Source organism: Sciurus carolinensis, chromosome 3 (assembly GCF_902686445.1).
Source record: "Sciurus carolinensis chromosome 3, mSciCar1.2, whole genome shotgun sequence".
NCBI lineage: Eukaryota > Metazoa > Chordata > Mammalia > Rodentia > Sciuridae > Sciurus > Sciurus carolinensis.
In genome coordinates, this window is record NC_062215.1 from 74,628,060 (window position 1) to 74,654,085 (window position 26,026).

The following is a 26,026-nucleotide window of genomic DNA, read 5'->3' on the forward strand; positions in this document are numbered from 1 at the left end:
TTACTGTCATCTATACTAGCAGATATCTTGTGACACAGACACAGATGATGCTTTTTCTTTTCTTTTTTCAACTGTGTAGTATTTTTTTCTGATTCATGAGGAAGAGAGGTTTGAACAGCATATTACTGAGCTTTTCTTCCCATACATCACCCCTACCCCTTGTACTGGAGATTGAACCAAGAGACACTCTACCCCTAAGCTATATCCTCAGTCCTTTTTCTTATGGTCTTGCTAAGTTGCCCAGACTGGCCTCCAGTTTGTAATCTTGCCTCAGCCTCTTGGGTAGCTGAGATTGCAGGCATGCACCACCATGCCTAACTGCTCAGTGCATTTTTAAAAAAGTTTTAATTATTTATTTATTTTTAAATTTTTACAGACTACATTTTGATTCATTGTACACAAATGGGGTCCATCATTTCTTTTCTATGGTTGTACACAATGTAGATTCATACCATTCATGTAATCATACACGTACATAGGGTAATGATGTCTGTCTCATTCCACCATTTTTCATACTCCCCCTCCCTCTCATTTCCCTTTACATAATCCAAAGTTCCTCCATTCTTCTCTCCCCACACCCCCCACCTATCTTCTATTGCTAACCATATAGCTGCTAAGAAAGGTCATACTTCATCCTTGCTCTTTGAAGTCCCATCCATGTGCTGTCCACTTGAGCAGCAAACCTGACTTCCTAAAGTGCAGTGAGCAACTGCAATTGCTTTTCTTCATTGCAGATCTACATCTGGGGCTTTGAGAAATGAGGGCAGAGAACTGAGCCACGCTTTGGCAGAGCACTGCCCAGTGACAGATCTTTGAATGGCCACAGGTTGTTGGTGATTGTTTCTGCCACACAGCCTGTCAACAGCTTAATTGGCCCCTGACTTTTTTTCTGTTTTCAGAATAGGTTTTGAATCCAATTTGAGCTAAAATCTATGGCCCTTGCACATGGAGATTATAGAAAGCACAAACAAAAGGAACAATACTAAGTCCTTTCTTCTCACTATTATATTTCTCCCCTTCAACTTGTTTAGATTCTTCAGCATTAAATTTCAGAGTGTGAAAAATGTGATCTAATAATTCTCATATCAATGAGAACCTTAGGTAGAAATATTCAAAATTCAGTTTAAGTCATTTTAAAAGAATGAGACATGGCTTTATAGAATTCAAAGGAGGGCTGAACAACTCTCAACGGCAGGAGAACAGGATGCAGCTGGACCTCAGAAAATGCTGAGCCTGGAGACTTGAATCAGTCAGGGGACTCCAGTCATCCTGTCCTTTGCTTTTCTCTGAGGTTGACTGTTCACTCTCTTACATTACAGCTTTCTCCCTTGTGGCAAATACAACTGTCAATTGCTAAGTTCTGTAGTCTGAGACTCACACTATTAGAAAATAACCTTTCTCTCTAATCTTCAAGTTTGAGAATGCCTGAAAGAAGCTATTTTTGCCCTGACTGAATGAACTAATCTACTCTGCGCCAAAGTGAGGGGTTATATAAGACTGTAAAACTCCTACAGAACCATTTGGATATAATGAAGGAACAACCTCAGAGGTCCTGGACAGACAAAATTATGGCAAGTTTCTAAAGAACTTCCCACACTTCCCAGTTTAACACAGGAATCCACATTTGCCATCCTTGTCTCTTCCCTCTGCAGAAAAACTTTCCCGTCATATTAGGCTCAATGTAAGATCCACCTCCAGACTAAACTCTCACTGTTAATAACCAGCACCACGAAGTTCAGTCCTTCAATGTGCAATTGTATTTTTGTTCACTTGGAACTGAATACCATGTGAAAATTAGTTCTGAGTTGATAAAGGTCACATCTCATTTTGTTTTTATTTTTCCCTGAAGGGGTAAGAAAAATGTTAGAACTCATCTTTCTTCCTAATTCTATGATCAGTGTCACTGGGGTCTTTCTCCCTTAATTTTTTTCTTCACTGAGCCCAAGCCATGCCTGGGCTCATATTGCTAGACACCACTATTGCCAGCATCAAAGTTGGTTAAAAAAAAAAAAAAACTTGCAGTCTCTGCAATCTCTAAAGCATATGGGGATGGAAGAAGGATATAGTCTACTCCCTCTTTTTTCTTGTTTCTTTTGCCCCCAAAACTTGAATATGTAAAATAAATGTTTCTATCAAGTATTAAACACAAGACTTGGTGTGGTGGACTTAATGCAAGGCCATCATGATAATTATTTCAACAGATCAATGAAACAACCTTCTAAGACAAGGACCATTACCTACAAGAAAGTGAAGTTCACAAGTCAAGTGGTTCATTTTAAACAGCCAAGCTACAAACCAGAGTATGAATAAATCAAAAGTACAAGTCCTCCATACTAGAAAACAGGAAAAACTGGCATAGGAAATGACCTTAACACATAAACATTTGCTTTTTATAAGAGGGGAAAGCAAAGGTCAAAGTCTACTTACAGCCCTTAGTTCTCTTCAATGCTACCTCTGGAAGTCACTTTGTCTATACTTCTGACTAACTCCCCGAACTGGTGCCCTGCTGCCAACAAAAATCCAAAAGGAATCCAAAAGGTTCCTTGGTGTTTACTATGATTTATGAACTCTAAGGCAGAAATTCCAAAAGCATGTTGTAATTTTGGTTATTTGTTTGTGGTAGAGGGGGTCCAACCCAGAGCCTCATGCATCTGCTGAGCTACTTATCCATGCCTAAAGAAAGGTTTGTGATCACATATATTTGTGAAATTCCAATGAATTCCCTTCTTGCACATTTTATAATCACGTGAGTGCCTGTGTACAATTACACACATACACACATTGAGAAATTCTGCAGAGGTCTGGAGAAGGCAGGTAATAGCTGTAGCTCAGTGACAGGATGCTTGCCCAGTATGTAATACACTCTGGGTTCCATCCTAACACTGCACAGACAGAGAGATGGGTGGAGAGAGAGAGAAAGAAAAGCTGTATAAAGGAAACCCATTTAACTTTTCATACTCTGGCATTACTCGAACTTATTTGAACAACAACAAAAAACATTTTCAGCAGAATACTACATTAGACAGAACTAGAAGTTTAGTTCCCCACTGTGCAGGAAAAAGTTGGATGAGACTATATTATGATGAGCTTAGTAAAGAAATGTCTGTTTAATCTGCTGACTCGATATTTCTAAAAGACCGATACACAGATATCCTGGAGTGCTTCATACAATTCAAGATTCTAAGTCTCCATTCCAGATGGACTCAATCAAAATCTCTGGAGTTGTAGGGTCCAAAAATCTGCATCGAAGTGATTACTAAATGATTTTTATGCATTCCACAATATAAAGCTACTAGCCAATTCAGCCAGGATTGAGGCTGAGTTTTAAAATTACATTAACTCATGGTTAACATTTGTGTTAGTCAGCTTTTTGTCACTGTGACTAAAATACCCAAGTAAAAAGGTAGAGGAGGAAACTTTCGACTCACAATTCCAGAGGATTAGTCCATGGTTAGCTGAGACCCCTTCTCTGGGTCCAAGGTGAGGCAGAAATCCTGGGACTATCCTTCCAACTCCCATAATCCAGTCTTTCCACTTCTAAACATTTCTGTACTAACAAAGGAGCTTTGGAGGGGACACCTCATATCCAAAGTATAATATCATTAAAGAATGTTCTAGGTTCTCATTTTCTGTCTGGCATGTGTCTTTCTGTGAGGACATTTGTGCTAGTACAAAGATTCAAATGAAGTCAACTAGCTGGCTATAGAGCCCCCATGAGGTAGAAGATCTTTACCTTGGAAAACATCCCATCCAAGTAGACTAATCCTAACAAGGTCTGAAATTGACTCTTGATATTCCCAGGGTCATCAGTCAGCAGGATTATGATATGTGAAAGAAATCTCATAAAAGACTTGTATATTACACTAGAGTCACAATTCACAAATTTACTTTGAAAATACTAACTTTCAAAGGGTTCAATATTTTCACCAGAATTTTTGAAGTATTTTCTTCCTATAAATTGAACTTCACAGAGTTACAGAATACCAAAAGGCTCTGAGTTAGACTTGAAATCAGAAAAAGAATAGTCCTAGGATTTCTGAGTTTTATGTCAATATAAACCTAAATTGTTAAAATGAAATAAAATTAAATATTTGGTTCTTTTATCATAATAGTCACATTTCAGGGTCTTGATCATCTTTAGTGACTGGGAATTTTATTGCATAAAACAAAATTTCATCAAAAAATGAATCATGAGCTACAGTGTTTGATTCATTATAGCAAAAATGTATATTATATTCCTGCAATTTCCATCCATTTCTCAGGTGGGAAGGAAATTCTGATGCATTCTGAGGAGCATAGAAACCTAGGGGTTTGCAGTTGATGTCACTTCTATCCTTTCTCATTTGATGCTGTACCTGAGAGTGAACTGCTTTTATTTAAAGATGACTTCATTTAGTTCTTCGTCTACAATAATCTTTACTCATTTAATTTTCTTTATTTAAAATCCAGCTATTCACCAACCCACTTTAATCTGACACCTTCTTCCTTTGGAAATATTGGCATTAATCCAGATGCAGTCTAGCCTTGCATTGATGGTCTCCTGTATCTTCAAGACGATCTACTAAGACCTATTTAGTTAACTTTAAAAGGGCACATTGGTTTTTTCATTTTAGTTTTTTATTTCCAAGTTGTTTGTTAATCTGTTAACTTTGTTATTTTTTTTTTTTTTAGTTGAGGACACAATACCTTTATTTTATTTATTTATTTTTATGTGGTTCTGAGGATTGAACTCAGTGTTTCATATATGCTAGGCAAACCACTGAGTTATGACTTCAGAACCTGATCTGTTAGCTTCTAATAAAAACAAATTGTTGTCTAAATAATTATGGGAAAGCCATTTAACACTTGTGAACCCCAGTCCCTTCCTTTGTAAAATGAGAATAGTTTGTATATTTGAACATAGCTCTCCATGGATTTGAAGAAGGCAACTATTTGAGGAATAAACCCTATCATGGCAGTTGGTCCACTGTTTAATATATTTATTTATTTAGTTAGTTTTGTTTTCAGTGCTGAGGATGGAATCCAGGGCCCCATATATGTCAGGTAAGTGCTCTACCACTGAGCTACACCCTCAAATCCATTGTTTTATTTTACTAAACTTAAGTGACACCAGTTGAAGTCTAGTGTTGAAACAAAGAGGAAAAAATTTCTAAGGAGAAGAAAAAATATATCTCATATCTCCTCCTCCTCCTCCTCTTTCTAAAAAAAGAGCCTTTAGATGGCATTTGGCCAGAGTTAGAAGCAGCTCTCTATGTTAGAAGATGCTGGAGAGTTTAACAAAGCCAAGTGAATAATAACAATGCTGTTTAAGGCTCTGTCAGGCACTTTTGAAAAGAAAGAAAGGGGGAAAAAAACAGTGACACAGTATAGTCTGCACATGATTCTGGTGTTGCTTTCTGGGCTCAGGGGAATCCTTTTTTTCTTCAATAACTTCGCTTTCAGATAAATAGCCCACATTGATACCTTGTCACCCTTTAGTGACTTTATTTTTTCTTTTTGGTCCCACTCCTAGAAGGTAAACACAGGTTTTCCTACCTCCATATGCAGGAGCTGTTTAGAGGCACACAGAATCCAGAGGTTACTCCCTGCAGATCTTATTACCAGGAGGCTGCTGACATCCTTTACAATTGCCAAAGACATTCTGTGTATTTCTCTAGAGCTGCCTTCTCTTCAGACTTGCCGTCTATTACAGAGCTGCCCCATTTTTTTCTTAAAGCACAAGATTGTAATAAGGATAATGTACTCGTATGCTTCCTTCCACTGTATTATTTATAGACTACATTGCTCAAATACATTGCTATGGTTTGCTTGTCTAATTTTATGATGGCCTTGCTAAACAAAAATACTCTTGCTAGCTAGTGCTTACAGAAGGAGCACTTAACACCATGTGAACGATGACAGCTGGCACCAGCGTTGCTTTTATTAGGCACTCTTGCTATTCAAATAGAGTGATAGTTGGCACAAACCACATTGGAAAGTTTTCAAGATGAGAAAGAGGTGAAGGGCTTTAAATTCTAAATCTTGGACAGCAGTCTCTAGAGTTTTGAGTGCACAAAGTTATTAAAGATTTCTAAGTTCATTCTAAACCTTGAGGTAATACTGTATTCAACACCAAGAGGCATTGTTGACTTCACAAGCTTTGTAGGCAGCATATACCCAGCTACTAAGGGCAAGTGATGTTAAAGTTTGAAATGTTCAAATTATTCATCAAATTATTGAAAAGCATCTCCTCTCAAATGAATACATTATTGATGTCAAGAAGTTTCTCATGGAAGACAAAACACAGGTACTGATTATGTTTGGAAGCTGAATTAAATCTAGAAAAGTGTGAGAGACATTCAAATACTGAAATCTAGAAGGAGAGTATCAAAGTCATTCAAATAGGGAAAAATCAGTTTGAGCAGTCAGGGAAAATTCACAGAGGAAGTAGAATTGTAGCTAGATTTTGATTGATGGGCTGAATGTGGGTAAAAAGAACTGGGAAGGAAACTCCAGAAAAACAAAATGGCAGTGATTCCCTGGAGGCAGGAACAGGAATTGTTTCTTGGGGGATGGCAATTGTCCACTTCTGGAATGCTCTAGCCGCTCCTGTTTTCATTTCTGCTTGCCTATAAAAATGTATCTGGGATATAGCCTCATGCCTCTCTGTATCATGAACTTCCATGTATAAAATGTCTGTTTTCTGTTTGTTTGTTTCTTGTGTGGCTCTCTTGCTCTGACGCTTCTTGAAGGCAGTGAGCAACGCTACTCAACACCACTATAATGTAGCAGATACTCAGTAAGTGCATATAGATGCAATAATGAAATAATCATGTAGAAGATAAAGATGGAGAAGAAGGGAGAGGAAGTCCATGAAGGAGGGCAAAACACAAGCTGAAGAATTTGGAGCTTACCTGTAATGTCTCAGGCTCTAACATGTGCTGGAGGTCATGTGAAATGCACATGGAGAGCCTGATGTTCATAATAGCTAGTCTGTAATTATAAATGTATCTGGGGAAGTGGAAGAACGGTATGAAACAACTTGTGTCTAAGGGACTACAAATTTTCAATTATTGCATTCCTCCAAAAGATGGTGCTACATTTGGGAATATTCTATCAAGAATTATTACATTGTGAGTTCACTATGCTGTAGAGAATAAAGTAGTTGCACATGGAAGTTTAAATGCAGGTGGGAGTTAATCCTTGGAGCTTTATCTGATAGGTCTCCATACAACTGTGCCAAATGTGGATTAGAATCAGACTTTAGAGTTTTTTCCAGCTCTTTAATAATATTTGGCTTTCCTGTATTTATCAAATGTCTCAGATGTTCAAGAATCATTTTATATCACTGAAAACAATAGCAATTTGTAGTACTCTCCTCAGTATAAGCTTAAGTCCTGCCAGCTACATGTTCTCATCTCCCAGTGTGTGCATCTCTCCAGACTTGCAACTTATCATGAGTCAGCATGGTAATTGGAATGACCTTTAAAATGTGTATTCTCTTGTCACTTTCAGATTCTTGGGATTTCCCAAATTGCCAGCTGAAATACCATTCCCACCTTTGCACAGATGTTTACTTTGTAGACAGACTTTTTCATGTTTTAATAAGTGTAGGTGTAGCCTATATAATATTAAGAATGAATTATTAGAAGGTAAACTCCATAATAATGGCACTCAGGGAAAGAATGGGGAGGTGAGGGAGAAATGGAAAGGAGCAATATTAATGTCAGACAGAGAAATTCCCAGCAAACATGGTTTCAGGGAAACATGGGGAGTGTTGTTTTAGCTAAAACCCCAGTCAGGTTTCTTTCTACTAATGGAAGAAGAATTTTTCATTTCACACACCCATTCTACCCATGGCAGTGATTTCAGCTGAGGACACACAGGCAGAACAAGATGGGATTTCTCAGTCAGAGGTGTGTAGAAAGCACTGGGAAGTGCAAACCTCGGAGAAATTCACTGACAAAGATTTTCTGTGGCCCCCGAAGAGTCACTTATCAGAGTTTGAGAACAATGACACTATGATCACTTTCCTTGACATACTGTCCCATCCCCAATAAAAACTAGCCTTCCTCTCAGATTCCCTTCTACTATCCTGTTTATTTACATCATTCCACACATCATATTTGGGAACATATGTTCATCTCCATGATTATTTGGCCCAAATCTGTCTTTCCTGGAGTTTGCTGAAGTCAGGGATAGTGTACTGTGTTCAGCACCCAACCATATCATCAGCTCTTCCCAAGCCCTTGGAATAGCCAGGATGTGCCAAACACAAGAGATAAATGAATGAATGACCCATTGTGGCAAAAACAGACCTTTGATCCAAGGATATAAGGAAGACCAAGGCGGGACAAAAATAATGGCAAGCTCTCTGCAATTAAAGACTCTCTACTTTGTTCACTCCTGCATTCTTACACCACAGCAATATGACAGGAATGAAAGTAGGCACTCAGAAAAGATTTGATGAATGAATTATTGGATCTCAGAGGCAGATTAGCAAAACGTGTATAATCCCTCAGCAACTGGAACCCAGTAGCACATATCAGGATGCACTGGGTTGTGCATGAATATGTGCACACATATGTGTGCAAACAAATGCTAATATTGACACATATGATACTCATTTCAGATTGTGAGGTCCTGCAATTTTCAATAAAATTATTTGGGCAATTCTGTAAAGTCAGAGTTGCTTAAGAAACACACCTAGGATTATTTTGATAACTAAAGCTGGGATAGTTTCCTATCTAATTATTGCAGTTAAAAGTGTATTTTTCAGCATGGGTAAAAAAAGGTAACAAGCTGATTGTAACATTCTGTCATAATAAAGTTAATGGTGTGCTTGTGGTGCTAAACATTACGTTTAGAGACTGCAATATTGGAAACACACAAATTCCAACTTAATCAGCATTCTCTTCAGTAACTACCTGCTTAGGTTTGTTTGTTTTCCTCTGCATTTCTCAGGTGTTGAGATACCCACTGCTTGGCCTATGCTATATCCTAGTGCTGGGAGAAGAGTGCCCTGCAGTGGGCCTAGTAAATCATGTCCAAGAGATCTTTTAAAGATGAAGCTAAGCCTCGAGGGAAGATTTCAAATCTGTAACTTGAAACAAGTGAAAACATTAATCACTTGTCCAAAAAAATAAAACAGGTTATATATGTAGGTAAATTATTCAAAGAAATGTCATCCTTTCCTGCCTGTGTGCAGATTTTTTAAAACCCAGCCTGCTGATATGCACAGTGCCCCATCCATTTCTGTCTCTCTTGCTTTTAACTTTAAGAACTTTCATCTTTCCACTCTTAAGTCAATCCCTGTCAACACTCCAAGAGGGATGAGGGAATAATATCACCTGGCTTTTGTTTTAACAACTTATGGTTATAAAATGTATGCATTACCTCCAGTAATAACCAAAGAAGTTGGGATTCCAGAGTTGAGCTAAAATGCAAAGCCTTTACCACCACAAAATCTGGATTTTGATTTCATTTTGAAGCAAGTTATTAAACTTACTTGATGTGAGCTTCCTCATCTGTTAACTAGGGGGTGAGGTTGCCTTCAGGCATTATGTGAGATTAATGTCATATTGGTGTGTATGGTGCCAATCATGCCTGTGACACCAAAGCAGGTGGATCCAGCTCAGTAACCACAAAACCATGTCTGTGTCACCATAAAACCCATGGAGCCTGATTTTTAGCTTTATGAACTTTCTGTGAGAGATATTAATCAAAATAAAAATAGCACAGTGCTAATTTAAAATTAATTTTCTTAGCAGCAACAAGTGAAAGGCTGTTATTGGAGGTTAGACCTGCTTTTTCATTCACTCAAAACATTGAAATTTTCTGTTCCAAATGTGTCTACAAATGCTGCTTATTATGGCTACCAATATTTTATTTTGGACCAGAAAAGAACAGTGTTAAAAGGCTGCAGGTGCTTTGCCTCAAGAGTCCAATGAGTGCATATCAATGATGAAAAGAAAAAGAGCACAATGTTGGTTGTGTAGATGGGAGCCCTCTTTAGAGACTGTGAAAAACAGAGGGAAGGCCTTTATCAGGATGTTGGATGAAGGCTTATTGAGATATTGATTCTGTGAAGAGATCAATAAGGAAGAATCTCTTCTAATTATTAATTTAGAAATGTTTTCTGCCTCACAGAAGTAACTTGAGAATCTAAACTAACCTTTTCCTTATGCTTCTATCTAAGATCAAAAGTTTCCTTGGCTTCTATGTTGTCTAAAATCTAAATTGCTTAGCCAGTATTTCTCAGGACAGATGATCCAGACACCTACAGATTTAGATAGGCATTTTCTCACAGCTCCTTGAAAGTGCACATCACCCCTTAGTCTCGAAGCAATACCTCCTAGACCAAGTCTGTCATCTTTAAAGTGTGTGTGAGAATTCATCCAGCTCACTGTTGTACTTTGTTTCAAGCATCAACATTTCAGATTACCATTTGATGGGGGAAGATTCTCCACACTGTCTGATGGGCCCGAATGAAATGCCACCCTCAGTGTGGTTGATGTACTGTGTTTTCCATGAATCAAAGGCACATTGGTGCCCTTCCTCATGCACAGTTAGAGAAGTACCATTTAATCAACATAATCATCCCATTTCCTTGTGAAAACAAGGGATGAGAGAGATGAGTTTGGTAACAAAACACAAATGTATTCATTAAAGTGTGCTTATTCCAACAAAATCCAGCTTATACTTTTCCTAAGCTCCTCTTCCCTACTGACATTCAAAGAGGTATTAGATGGGAACAGGAAGAGCCTTCACTTAATAAGCATACACATAATTCTGTGTATTCTTAATGGGGAATTCCAGATGAACAGCCCACACTAAACCAAATCAAAATCTATTGCCATGAAATGGTCATGCCAGTTGGTTCTGAAGTTTCTCCACTCCTAACCAGCCTGAAGAACTAGCATAGCTAAATCTCCTGGTGGAGGCAGTGTCTCTCAGTGTGTTCATCAGAAGGCTGCAACAATGAGCTGCATGAATGACAAGCCCTATGGCTCTAGAGGTGCTCCATCCTGCACATTCCACGTCCTTTGTCTTCCTTCTTCAATACAGCACACTTTGTGATTTTGTCACAAGATGAAAACACATCATTTTATCCTTTTCAATGATACTGAAGAAGGCAAAATGCATGATCACCATTGGGTTGTAAGTAGTATCATGCAAGGATAGGCCAAAGTTCTTCCACTGAACTTTATTTGTAGTCACGCTCTGCCATATACTGACTGTGTAATCTTGGGTAAGTTACTTAATGCTTCTGTATTTCAGTTTGACTACACCTCACCAGCTCTCAGTCCCAGCCTCATGTTGTCCATTGTAGAACATCTGGAATACTCTGCTTGACCTCCTCTAACCTAGCCTATTCTTGGAGCTCCTCCTAAAGTCTCACTTCCTCAATGTCATCTCCCTTCACCTACTCTGGAGAACCATGCCTATTTTTCCTCTTTCTTTGAAAGTTTGACAGTAGGCCCTCAATATTTATATGGACTGAGGAACTGGCAAAACTGGATTTGATTGCTGGTACCCCTAATCGCTAAATATGTGACCTGGGGCAGCTACTGAACCTCCAAGACCACTGGTGATTTAATCTGTAAAACAGTGATTGTGGAAAAAAAAACAGTGGTTCTCAAATTTGAGTGTGCATCAGAATCACCTGGAGGATGTGTGAATACTCAGATTGCACCTGCCAACTATGTTTCTGGTCCAGAAGGTATGATTTGGAACTTGGGAATTTATATTCCTAGCAAGTTAGCAGGGATGCTGTGGGTTACTGGTCTGTGAGTCACACTTAGAGGACCACTTGATGGGCTGGGCAGGACTGTGGAATTAATTGAATGAAGTGATATTTAGAGAATGTTTGCTCAGTAACTAGTACATAAAATAAAATCTTTCCTTTTCTTCCATAAAATATAGCAAAAATGATAAAAAAAAAAAAAGGCAAAAGCGATCTTTTGATTTTGGCCCCATCCCATGAATAAAGGGAGAATACCATATTGCAACTTTTCTCACTTCAGAGTTTGGAACACAGATTGTGTGGGCATTGCCCTTACGATGGCTTTTCTGGCACCCAATGTAAAAGCTTTCAATTTGAGAGAAGAACTAAAACATATGTATTACCCCGCAATGTAATCTTTTTATATTACCCACTGTTTTTGACAAACTCCCACACACAGGGTGGGTTTTAGCAGGAGTCTGTTTATGGGAGGTTATCCAACATAATGCTTTCCTCCTCCCAGTGTTTACAGCACTCCAAACCCTGAGACCAGAAGGTAAGAATCTTGACCAGAAAGTTTGGCAGATGCTTTGCTTTAAAGAAAATGTGTGGAGAGAAAAAGAAGTGGTTGTGGAGGGAGAAGCTGCGTTTTATAACTTAAATGGCTATAGGAAATTGAATGCACTGTTCCACGTGTGATCCATTCTTTGGAAGAAAAAATAAATTATGTAACTTTTGAAAGACTTATAGTGAAAAGTCAGCTTGAGATGCAATAGCAAAGACAGTGGGGCCAACTCCTGCTTCTGTATATGACTTTGTCTGTGTGACTTCCTTTAGTCCCTGTGCAAAACTAGGACTGGATGACCTCCAAGGACCTTCCCCAACAGCATCGCTATATGAGGAAGGTTCACAGGGAAAAGAAACTATCCCTAACCTTTGCCAGGAGTACTGGGCCTTATAGAACCAGTGTCTGCCAATCCTTGTAAAAGGGTCAGTATGTGAGGAGAGGGTCTTTGTACTACAACCACCTATAAGCTGTGTGATTTTTCTAGAAGGAGAGATCAAGCTATGCCATTCAGTAGGGGCCAGAAAGTAAATTGTACTCATACGTATCTCATGAGTTCAATTGTTGGCTCCCTTGGCTATTCTAAAACCTTTCCCATCCAATCAAATCCCCCATCCCCATCATTTATGCATCTGAATATTTGATTATTTTCATTTGTCAGAATTAAGACTTTGTCTTGAAAAGCAGGGAAGAGATGAGACAAGGGAAGACTTTGAGGAAAAAGAAAACTCACTTTTCACCCCAACAGTGCCTCTAGGACTTACTTAAATTCCCCTTTGAAGAAAGGGACATCTAGGCAGTTGTCTTGGAACATTTTGGAGACTCCATGAGATCCTGGCTAGAAGGGAAGTTACATATGATTCTAAGAGGAGCAGTAACCATCCTCTCTCCCAAAGACCCTATATCATCCTTTCAGATTCTCAGCAATTCCATAGTCTCTAAGATTAAATGCATTAAGGTAGCTATTCTCAAAGAGTAGTCACCAGGTCCTACCCAGCAATAGTAACAGAAACCAGGAATTTATTAGAAACTCAAATTTTTAGGCTTAACCACCATGCCCCCTCCCCCATTCAGAAACTTGCATTTAGATAAGCACTTTGATGATTCTGATGCAAACACAAATTCGCTTCAAATATTTAAGCAAATCCTCAAACTAGGAATGCAGGGTTGGTACATGTCTGAATCTGAAAGTATGAACCTCTTTAAAATTTGTTCTCTATCCTCATCCTAGCACTGTCCTGAGACTATTGCCTTAAGAAAATTGGAAAGACCTCAGCCTTGGCTCAAATGAATGGGTGATTTCCTAATGGGCAGTGGCTGGTAGCCTAGATGGCAGATTCTCTGAACTAGAAAAAATTAAAACCCCAAAAGGGTATCGAGGAACTCAGCAATTTGGGGGCACATTCAAGGAGATGTTTCTGTGGGAGTCACTCAGAGAAACTACTGCGAATCACTTGACTGTGGTGGGGTTTAAGGATTTATCAAGAGAGAAGAAAACCTCTCCTCTCTCCAGGAAAGCCTTTGGCTTTAGAAATGAACATGGTGAACATTTTCTGAGTATCTACTTCATGCTAGATAAGCAACTGTTGATATGACTGCTCACTCTCTCTTATATGTCTCAAAACAAAGGGAGGTTTTATCATCTGGGTCTTGCAAATATGCAAACATGGGAAAAAGATTAGCATGTCATCACTCAAGCTGATAAGCAATGGGTTGGGATTTAAGTACATTCTACTACCTCTCAAAACTCTAGCCACCTATACTGGGATGCAAGCTTCTTTCTGGGTATGACATCCACATCCCCCACATCAGTTAACTAACTCACTCATCAGCATCCTCTTGTTTTCCTTCCTGGTTTGGCTTCATACCTCGGATCCCAACTTCTCTTCAAGTTTTGGGCCAGTATTTGATATCTGTCTCTCTCGTCCTGAGAATTGATCTCCACAGTGTTGGAGATGGCTTCTGGAATTGATTGGTTTTTCCACAAAGATGCTGAGTTTCAGACCACCTCTGGATATGGCCCAACTTGCTCCATTCAGACCCTGCCTAACACTGCACAATAATTGATTGTCTCTCTTTTGAATGGAATCACCCTTTGGGCACATAAAGATTATAAAGAATAAGACATACTGCATACTTTTGAAAAATCTGTCTAGTTGAGCAAAAGGTGGTGTTACTTATTTAGAGTCACAGTTACACAGTGACTGACATTTCTAGGTCAGTGCCTGTTTGGTAGATTGTACAGAGGAAAGAACATTGGCAGTGCTCAGCTCTTGACTGCAACTTTAGCCTTATGTGAATTTAGAAAAGCTGTCAAACATCTCTGGCTCATAGTTTACCCCATTTAAAAAAAAAAATTGGACTTGCTATTGTTTAGAACTGGGAGTTCCCCAAAGGTTCATGTGTTAAAGACTTTCTTCCCAACATAGCAATAAGAGGTGGGATTTTTGGAAAGTGATTGGATCATGTCCTCAATGAATTAATACACCAATAGATTTAAAATTTAATGGGTTATTTGTTAGTTGTGGAAAAGGTAGGAGGCAAGGTGTAATTGGAGAAAATATGTCTGTGGAGGCAAGCGATTTACCTTGTCCACATCCCCTTATTTTCCCTCTGATTCCTAGTCACCATGAGGTGAACAGCTTTCCTCCACCATGCCCTTCCTCCATGATGTTGTGCCTCAACACAGGTCCAGAAACAAGCCAAGTGGCCATGGACTGAAACCTCTGAAACTGTGAGTCAAAATAATTTTTCCTTCTTTAAGTTGATTTTTCAAGGTATTTTGTCACAGAGACATAAAACTGTTTATTGCAGGGATCTTTAGGTTCTATACTTCCAGTGTTCTATACCTCTTTCAGCATTTTATCTTATTCAGGAATACACATAAGTTTGTTTTACTTATTCACTCATTGCCTTTATGTGAGATTGAACTATGGAGAGTATGATAAATAGTTGTTCTCCAAATGAAGCAATTATTGAAAGTGCCTTTCTCAATAAGAGTATAGGATATTATGTCTTGCCTACTTAAAGTTCAAGGGTGTGAACAATGTAGCTCATAAAGAATTAGAACTTGGAATATAGAGAACATGAGACTGGAGGAGCTGTACTTTGTGTCCCCCAAATTAAAGAACAATTCAAAGGCTGTAGGGTCTGCTTAGAAAGGTCAATTTTGATACCACCTGTCTCCCTATCCTGTTTTTGCACTGTTAAGCACAAGAACTGCCTAAACCCATCCCATGCTTTTTATGCTGCTAGAGCTGTGGGTTTTGCCACTTATTCCACCTCTTTTCTTCCCAGAGGCAAAGAATTTGTTAATTTGCCCGTTACTGGCATGCAAATTATTAAAGATTCTTTAATTCCTGAGAAGGGACCTTCCAAATTTTAGTTAAGATAATGTCTCAAAGGCAGACTGTAAGCAGCTCAAACCAGTCAGTACCCAGTACCTACCAGAGTTTCCAGTCACCATCTCAAAGGAACCTCCCTGAAGACCCTCTGCTGGAAGAACCTCTTAAGATGTTGGAACAATAAAGCCTCTTCTATGAATGCTATCATGGATTTCCCATATCTGATTTCCCACAATGACCAGCACTAAGAACCTAAAATGTGAAAGACACACAATTGGGACCAGCAGGAAAGAAAGACTGGAAGGAATAATCCTGTTTTACTTTGAAAGAGAAGGAGGGCTATGGAAAGTGTGGGAAGAGGCCTGGGTATCTGTAGCCTCTGAGAAAGAGACAGGAATGACTTAGGGAGAAGAAGAGATTCTTAAGTCATCCTTCTTGAACTTTCCAGACAGGACCATAGATAAGGAAAGCAGCAGCCAGATTATTCTCTCCTCCCTCCCCACCAAGTTGTCCATTCCTTGAAGGCAGTGACTTTGCACTTATCCTGAAATCAGGTTCATATTTAATTGCACATTATAAATGAAACACAAAACTCAGAAACCACCTGTCTGCGCTTCTAACCCTTGGCTCTCTCCAACAAGTGTTAAATATAAGTTCAATCAATAATGCATAAAGCAAACATTTTGCCATGTGTTTCCTTTCTCTTAGAGAAAGTGTCTGGCAAATCAAGAAAAACGTACCATTTACCCACTAAACTAAACACAATCCTTATTATACCATTAACCAAAACACAATTGTATGTAATATAATTATCCAAGATTACAATTACACAAAAGTAATGATGCAGTGTAGATAGCAATGACTTTTATGTAATCAAAAATAATTAGAGCTTCCTTGATTAGAAATTAAGGTATCAAAGAGACCCCTATTGATAAATGTTCCCTGTATTGATCCACACTTGGTAAAAGACTGTGCTGCTTGATGAAGCAGGAGGCTTATATCTCACCATTATTAAAGACCATAGGGGTGAAACTGTTCCCTGTAATATTTTTTCTTGTGAGTTCTTTAAATTAGTGTATTTTAATGAAGCACATATTTTATTACCCAAATAGAAAAAAAAAAAAAGCACATGAACCAGGAAGTCTGTGTGTTTTATTGATGATCCCATGAGTAGTGGTATTAACAGAAAACATGCACATGAAACTCCACCAATTTGATTGGCCATTCCCAGCAAAATAGCAGTGACTATTTTCTGCAAAGCTGATTTATATGTCACTCAGCAGAAGACCTGATATTTCTCCTCATTGCTCCCCCAGATAGGAACAGTCACCTCCCTAGCTCTATGCTTACTCTCTAACTTCTTCCAGAATACCCCTTCTACTACCCAAATCTGACCACTTCTTCCTGATTTTCACCTAGAACATGAAGGCAAATTTCACTAGCACACAGAATTCTTCATGATTGAAGAACTGGCCTACATCTCTAGCTATGTTCAAGCCATGTGTTCCATCCACACTGACCCACCATCTCCTCTGAACTATATTAATTGAATCTAAAAACACCATGAATAATAAAATACACTACCAATTATATAGAACTGAGAAAAATAAGTACTGTCAATTAAACTACTACATACCATCAGTTATGAAATACATTCATTCAGATAATGGAGACTTTAAAAGCAAAAGATGTATTCTGAATTAATTAAATATTTGTAAACTATGCTATCTCCTATCTCCATGCCTTTTCATGACACTGTTTTTCCAATCCCCATCCACTCCCACTTTTGCCATCCCTGACTTTGTCTCCTCCTATAAGATTCCACTTAGCATCACATTCCAAAACCTCATTGATCTCATTTTTAGAGCAAGACTAAATTGTCACTGCCATGGGCCCCACAAATAAGGATGCATTGCTCCATCATTTATCTCACTTTATTGTAATAACTAATTAATTTCCTGATGAGATTGGAGCAGAGGACCTCTATCACCAACACACACAGCCCAAGCACTTAGCAGATCTTATTCAATCATTGCATCAATACTATTTTGACTGGAATGAGAATTAAAAGAATAAAGGAGGTAGGTGCTGCAGAAGGAACCCAGCAAATGTGGCTGAAAATCCATATTCATTCTCTGTGGTTTTCTGCAGTTTGTCTTTATACCTAGAAATTCCCAAAATAAGAAGAGCCAGATCTCAGGAGAAATGAAGGAGAAAACTAAGCTTTTGCTAGATCCATGGATTGCAGAATAAGAGTGCTGAGTTTTGCTAACCAGGGTCTGGGTCAACAAAACTGCAAGGGGAATCATGGCAGTGAAGATCAACCAACCCCAGGCTACTGCTGTGCACTGTCTGGCACTGCCCAAAGCCCTTGCTATAGGATTCCCAGGAGGCCTGATGCTTATATATTTGTGATAGAAAAGATACCCAGTGCAGCAAAGAATGAAATGGTTCAGGAAAAAAGCAATTCCTCCCTCCTTTTTGCTTTACTCTTAACTTCAAAGTAATCAAATGTTGTTTATGCATAAAATTTTAATCCTTTCACAAATTTGTATTTTGATTTAATTTGCATATCCCATTTACTGCAAGTCAACATGAAGAGAGACTCAACTAATTTAAACCATTTTTCTCTGGGCCTGAAATCCTTTCAGAAATATTTTCCATTAGGCGACTCAATTATGTCTAATGTGGCTAATGTTGGTGGATTAGAATTTTGCTTAAAGAAACTCATATTTAGAACAGTGAGAATGGGAAAGGGGTGGGAGAACAGAGGAGAAGAGACAATAATTACCTGTCTTTGATGCTACACAGATCAATGTGTAAATCACTAAAATTCCCCAGGGAACCTTGCTGAACTGAAATGAGGTCCTTGGGCTGGTTATCAATAAAGATGAGCCTCATGCAGCCTTGGAAAGCCTTAATGGGATTTAAACATTGGGAATCGGTGAGATTGTCGGGGCACCCTGTGGGACAGAGAAAAAAGATGAAGAATACTGAAATGATCAGTCATTGCTTTGGCGACCTATTGATGGAAGACCTTGAGGTCTAATTATTTTGGTGCTTTTTCATTCATAGCAGTGCACGTACTTTTGTTGTAAATCCTAGCATTCTCAGGGAGGGGACAGAGATGGTACAAAATGGGAATACTTAATCACTTTATAGGGGAAAAAGGGGTGTTACAGGAATACCGATACTATAACATTTATCTTGTTCTTATTTATTTTTTCTCATTGGTAAGCTATTCGTCATTCTTTGGCATGACATCCTTCACTCATCTCAAGGAAGAAACATATTGTAACTACTCAGGAATCTTGGCTCTGTCTTGAAACACACGTCTAAATGCACAATTCAGTTCTGAATTACACTTTCAAAGGAAATCATGCTTCGGGTAAGCACAACAGCAGAGTAATTGTCTGGTTAATTGTTAGCATTAACAGGCTTAGTTTCTGAGAAAGGTACACACAGGAATGTAACTGGAATTTTGAAGTCATGTGCGAAGCAAATCCAGACGTTAAGGGAACTAAGGGTTTAAATGCACATAGTTATAGGTATATAATAGCATATGTGAAAGGTTAATGCTGTACCTTTTAAAGAGTGTTCTTTAAAAAAAAAATGCATTGCAATGATTTAGCATTGCTTCCAACAAAGGCATATCTACTTCTCATTAAGACAGGTGTAGAGCAAAGCAGGTATATGAATGCTTGTGCTCTTTACAAACTCCATCTCAATGGTTTTAATAGGTTCAAAGCATATGGGAATGCGAGCTTGAAAACACAGCAATAACCCATAAATAATTGGGAATTATTTCAGCCATCTCTAATAGACAGTCACTGCTGGGCTGAAGCTGGCAGCTGGTTAACAGCTACAGGCACACTATAAAATGAAGAAAGATGCTACAAGTTCTAATTGAAGCTGTAGAGAGAATTTATGCAAGTTGACTATTATTACTGAAACTCATTTTTCACCTTAAGTTTACAGTCTGTGCATGGGGCGTTTGTTTAAAAACTGTTCAAATCATAGATAAATCTTTATCTCCTAAACCCAGTGCCCCTGAAAAGTACACCTTTAAGAGCACTTCTTTAAATGAGGAAGGGAGTATTTTGCCTTTGTGACACATCAGAAGTTTATTGTATGATAATTATTTGAAATCAGTTTACCCAGAAATAAGTTTAAGGGAGCTTTTCTTTCTATGTTGCTGAAATAGTGCACATGGGGCAGAACTATGCAGTCTGTGAGGTTCACCTTCAGGGACCCCAAGACCCTTTTCTGCATTTGCTTTCATCTCTTTGCTTTTATTAGCAAGCCTAGAAGAATGCAGTTCTGAATTTGAGTCCTTGCTCAACTACTTGCTTGCTCTGCTGTCTTACACAGATATTTCATATCAGCAAATGTCAGTCTTATTATCTATTAAATGGGGATGTTATTACCTACCTCACAAAGTTGCTGCATGAATCAAATGAGGCAAGACACAGAAAACATTTACAGAGAATGGAAATGCACTTCTTTCCTAAAGGAATGTGTTATCACTGCACACATGCAGAAGAGTTGGGTTGAAGGGCCAGAGGTCCTTTTTCATACCAAAAAAAATCAAACCTCAAAGATGTTGCTGTACACTGCTTCCTTCCTTCCTAATAAATCCCAAATATGAACCTGCACCTTGAAAAATCCCTTGTGTATTTCAAAGTGTTAACCACATTTCCTTGATAGAAAAGAAGTGATTTGTACATTCTGGGATTTGGAGATAAGCGACTACAGATGCTGTGGGTGTAGCACAGAGGTAGACTGTGCACTTAATGTGGACAAGGTCTCGTGTTCAATCCCAGCACTAAGAGAGAATGAGTGGGGTTATGGAAGATAAAGTAGGAGAGGAATACACTGCATAATTTTATATAATACTTCTCTCCAATTTTGTAATGGAAATAGAGTTAGCCACTACAGCCCAGATCCCAGCCCATGCCCATATCTATGAGAACTGAAGCCAATTTTTCCCATGCTCTGTGATATAGCAGGTGCCATTCTGCCAATTTTTGTGTGTGTCTGGTGCTGCGGAATGAATCCTGGGCCTCATACATGTTAGGTAAGCACTCTAGCACTAAGCTACACTCCCAGTTCTCACTCTATATATTTAAATTTTGCTCTTGCTTAACTCTCCTAGCAATTCTGAAGTTGAGCATATTTTCTCACATTTCAGATAAGAAAGTCCAGGTACTATAACTGCCTTGCTCAAAGTCAGACAGTCATGAAGCTTAAATTCCTTTCAGGGATGGTTTCTATAATACAAATAACTGGCTAAAAAATCAGATACTACATTTTTAAATAAAGGAAATATCATTGGAAGGCAAAATAAGAATATATGTGCGTATATACAAATGTAGTAGATGCCTGATCACATGTTATTTACCATCACCAGTTTATCTTTGTGTGTCTGTCATCAGAAAGGTTTCCAGGATTCATCAGACATCAGAGAGGGTAGAATGTGAATTGGTTCACATTGCAGAGCCTCCTACTTCCTCCCCACTCCCAGCTGTTGCTTTCCATGGGCAAGGAAGAACTCAGGAAGTGGAGAAGGGAAGATAGTGGCTAAGAATGCAAAATGACCCTGAAGTAGCCTAGATGGCTGGGCAGCTGGCTTTGCCACTCCACCTGAATTTTCCCTTTTGCAGGTACTGCTGACTCTTGGTTCACTTTCTCCAAGTTTTCAGCTGAGTTTCTCTTTTCCAATGTGATCACAGAGCTTGGCATGGCCACAAAAATCTCCTTTGGATGTGTTATGTAATACCAGCTCTTATAGCTCAAGTTCTTTTCTTCCTCAGCACTGTCCTAGATAATTTATATTTGCACAGCTATGAAAAATTTTGCTTCACACTATTTTAGGCACGTGTGTGTGTGTGTGTGTGTGTGTGTGTGTGTGTCTATGCATGTGTGCTTCAGAAGAATTACCGAATTGACAAAGTGAAAATAATTTCCCACTATATTCTTCCTTCCCCCATTTATTTTTGAGTTCAAAGTCTGGAGAATTTACCTCCAAAGTAGTAGCTATTTCCAGAATAAATCTGCACCCGGGTTGTGTCCTGAGCAGGGGATGCTGCTTCATTATCCAGAGTGAGAGTGATGCGGTTCCTTCGGGCGTTGATGCTAACCGAATGCCACAAGCCATCATTCAAGTTGCTGCCTGCAGAAGAAACAGGAAGGGCAAGTGTAGGGATGATTGATTTGGGGAGGTTTAGAAAGAGTGGGGCTCATTTCCCAGCCTGCTGTGGTCAATGTGCATGCTCAGCACAGCCCCACCTCACTTGTTTCTAACAAAACCCCCAACTGCTACTTGGGAGTTATCTTTTTCCTTTTTACCACTTAATTCTATTCTCCTTTCTTCTTTTATTTTTTAAGCAGTTAACGCACTTCTAATATGTTTGATTTAAAAAACAGGGTAAAACACAAAATCGTATAAACATTTCAACCAAAGATTTATTCTAAATTAATCGATCTATTGATATAGAATTGTAGAGGAAAAAGCTGAGAAAATAAAACCCTCAAAATAATATCAATAGTTTTGTCTTTGTATGGTATGGTTACAGGCAATTTAAGTTTTCTCACAGTTTTCCATGAACAAATTACATTTATTTCATTTTTAGTGAACAGTAACTTTTTTCTTGCCGTGTTGGGATGGAATTCTGGGTTTTGTACACGCTAGGCAAATGCTGTACTACTTAGCTATATCCCCAGCCTGGTAAACTGTTTTTAAAGTGAATGAAGTAAGTTTGTTTCCAGTGATGTGCGAGGCACAGAGAGTGTCCTTTCAGACTAATAGTATAAGCTAGTTCATGTCTAATTTTTTTTCTGCAACTAATTATGTGACACTGCATTAATTACCCACCTTCACTAATTTCTGATTGTTCATCTGTAAATATCAAGATACCAATTCTGTATCATTAAAGGAATCAAATGTGATTATCAGGAAAATTTCCAGAGCATTTTGAAGGCATAGTTCATTTCTCTCCTGTTTGCTTGTTAAATGTCTTTGATGCACACTGTGCTGCTTACCTGCCTTATTGAGAAAACTGTATTAGGAACTAGTCATGAGAGTTTCAACTATTTCTTCTAAAACACTTTTCATCTACTAAAATTCTGTCCTGTTGGAACCAGGTGCTTTCTGACAGAAATGGAGTCATCTTAACTGATCTGGTCACAAAGAGTTGTTACACAAGAGCACACAGCTACTTTCTTCATTTGAAATAAATGAATGGACCAGTTTGGATATGCATATTCAAGAATCATCTGACTACAGACCAGATGATAGGAGCTGAGAAGGATCAAGGCTGGAGGCAGAACTGATGGAACTATTGCTTGCAGATGTCCCTGGGGATAAAATGATAGGTTCTCAGTCAAGGTAATGGCAATGAAAATGGAGATCCACAAATGGATTAAGAGTTATTTTGGGAGGTAAAATAGACCGGCCTATGTAGATTCTACTGGAACTGTCCCTGAGTAGCCAGTTGGGAAGAAGGTACTAACAGTCAGTCAGTGCAGAGGTCTGCCAGGCTCTCAGACTGGCACGTTCAGAGCTTCTGCCCTGAGCTCTAGATGGCTAGAGAAACTGACCAGGGAGACTGGCCCAACACCAGGCATGGGGCCCAGCTGTGTGTGCACCAGGAAGCCATGCCCCATCTGCTCAGAGCAGCCCAGATGTAAGGGACCTCCTGCATTTTTAGCCAGTTCCCTTAAACTCAGTGTCTGCCGCAGCCCTGAACATTTGCTTGGGGTGGCGGGGAGAACTCAGCAGCTTCTCAGTCTTTTGGCCCTACTTTTTCCCAAAGGCAGATGTTCTCAGATAAGGTCAAGATTTGGGTCCTGGCTACAGGGATTCTGCTAATGAGGTAGAGACTCTGTCAGGTGTTTCCTTGTGATGAACATTTGACTTCTTTCAGAAGCCTTTGGGGGGAGGGCTCAGTCAACTGTAGGTCTTTTCTTTTTCCTTCATTTGCATACATTTGAATATATCTGCATAACACAGGCGATTGCATTCAAAGGTAAGCTATAGACTGTTTGGGCTGAGAGTGCTCAGTTAGTTTAATATAGAGTCTAAAGTGTCCCTAAAGGACAAGTGTCCTGATAGGCATAGGACACAGTGAGGAAGAAGTAGAGAGGCTGCAGGAAGTGTGCTGTTATTAGAGGTCTATCATCTAGTCATTTTACAGTTGAAACTCAAGTCAGCATGACAAGAGCATTAGTTTATGTGCTGATTGTAGTCCCCACCTCCTCCCCCTTATCACATCTGTCTGTTTGCCTTATTGAGGCTTTATTTTGTTGGTTACTTTCTTTTTTTTCTCCTTGTTCTTGCAGTTGTGAGATGGAACCCTGGACCTCCTGCATGCTAGACAAGCACTGTACCACTGACCCACAACTCCAGTCCACTTTTGTGTGTGTGTGTGTGTGTGTGTGTGTGTGTGTGTATGTGTGAGTGTGTGTCTGCTTTTCTTTTTGATTGGACCTTCAATAATTCCTGGTCTCTGCAGGAGGAGCATGTGTGAAACCTCAGTTCCCTAGAGGAGATTTAATGTATCAGTAGTCCCTGATGTAAGAATTACTTGCGGAGTTTTGAAAAATTCAGACACTTGGGTCCCACTGCAGGTTTATTAAGCCAGGTTTCTGAGAGTGGTCCCAGGCCTTGGAAGGCTCAAAGATCCCCAATATTCCATGTGCAGTTGGCTTCAGAACCATTTCAGTATAGTAAGGCAAACAGTCAGAAGAAACTCAACTGACATAGGGGAGCTGATCCCAGAATCAATTCCAAGACAAGTGAAATGGCATATTCCCTTCTAAAAATCTTCCCTTTCTACCTGGCCATTTTCCCCCTACTTCATTCTGTTATTGGACCAAAATAACATCCCTAGACATTCTCCAATAATTACTTATTAAGAAGACTCTTTAAAAAGTACAGGTTGAAGTGCTATAAATTATTCACAAATTAGGGAGAATCAATTCTATTCCATTGCTCTCCTTCCCAACATCCCTGAAATAAATAGCTTTAAAACAACAGCAATTTTCAATGAGGAAACACAAAAGCAATATGTTTGAGGTCAGGATTACCTACACAGGAAAATGCCTCTGGGAGTAGAAAAGCAGGGGATTTAGGGCCACATAGGGGCAAAAAGCATTCATGTGATTTGGGAATTGAGGCTTGAAAGATGGCATTTGGGTTCTGGAAAAAGTTGGGTGATAACAAACATAGTTTCTGAACTTTTTAACTTTATAATTTTTAACTTAATGTTGGATTTTATTTACCATTCCTAGCCTGACCAAGTATAAAACTTGATTGTACTTGTTTGGCCTCAGAACTTGTTACCCCAAAGTATAGCACCTTGGAATACTGAACACTTTGAACTGAAGAACATTGGAAGGGTACTTTATAAAAGCTGTTTGACTGTCCTCTGAACTCCTGAGTTCTACCCCTCTTTCATGAAATGAGCAATAGACAAATAAATTTTTCTTCCCCGAGGAGGGCCATGGAAACTAGAATCCTTCTCACAGAAAACAAGTGCAAAACTAGTACAGTCACTTTTTCCCTCATCTCTTAAAGGCCTCATGGCAGAGGGCTCCTAACCCACATCTGGGAGAAAGGAATACTGCACAGAGTTCAGGACGAATCTGAACAGAGAGCCTGGCTGAGTTTCCCACACTACCTACCACCATTGGGTCAAATAATGGTAACAGACTTGGGTGCACTTGCATTTCTATCTGTCTGTCCACTCTACACCCATCGGAAGTATAAGAACAGATCATTTTCCCTGGGTCTTTGGGATTGCATTTCTGAAAGCTCCCATTTCACATAAAATTTTGATTTTCTAAATTTGCTGTTTATCTAATGTTCACCTATCTTTTACTATCACAATGTTAGTCATGACCCTTGTGATGGGTAAGAAAGAGAGATCATAATTTATGCTAGTATTTATTCAATGTTAGTGATACAGAGGGAAAAAGGCCATTTCCTATGTTGCTTGTGTCTGCATAAGTTTGTGCATCTTTCTGGAATGTAATATACCAATGGTCATCAAAAATCTTATGAATATCATATCTTATTTTCCACGTTCTAGAGAATTAATCCTAAAACAACAAATGCTGAAGACAAGATGTATGGTGAAGATACTTCATGACACCATTATTTATAATAGTGAAAGTTCAAAACTATCAGTGTTTTAAATAGCAAGTTAACCAAATCAAATATGGTATAATCATAATATGCTTATTAAAAAACATAATATCCAAGAATGTTGTTGACATCCTGTTAAGTAAAAAATTCTGGCTAAACAGTTTGTTCTGAAGGTTCTCCAAGGAGAAAATACTGAATGATAGAATCTCAGAGTATTTTTGTTTTTTCTTATGTAGAGTACTGGCAATTTTTAAGTTTCTAAAATT

At 38.8% G+C, this 26,026-nt stretch overlaps 1 protein-coding gene across 1 annotated transcript in view; it reads right to left on the reverse strand.

Moving 5' to 3' along the window:
- Nucleotides 1-26,026, reverse strand: part of Cntnap5 (contactin associated protein family member 5) — a 772,002-nt gene that overhangs the window by 329,931 nt on the left and 416,045 nt on the right. Inside the window, exons 9-10 of the mRNA XM_047547046.1 lie at nucleotides 21,636-21,785; nucleotides 18,405-18,576 (exon numbers count right to left, since the gene is read on the reverse strand). Coding sequence (XP_047403002.1) covers nucleotides 18,405-18,576; nucleotides 21,636-21,785 — 322 coding nt within the window. The remainder of the gene's footprint in view (nucleotides 1-18,404; nucleotides 18,577-21,635; nucleotides 21,786-26,026) is intronic.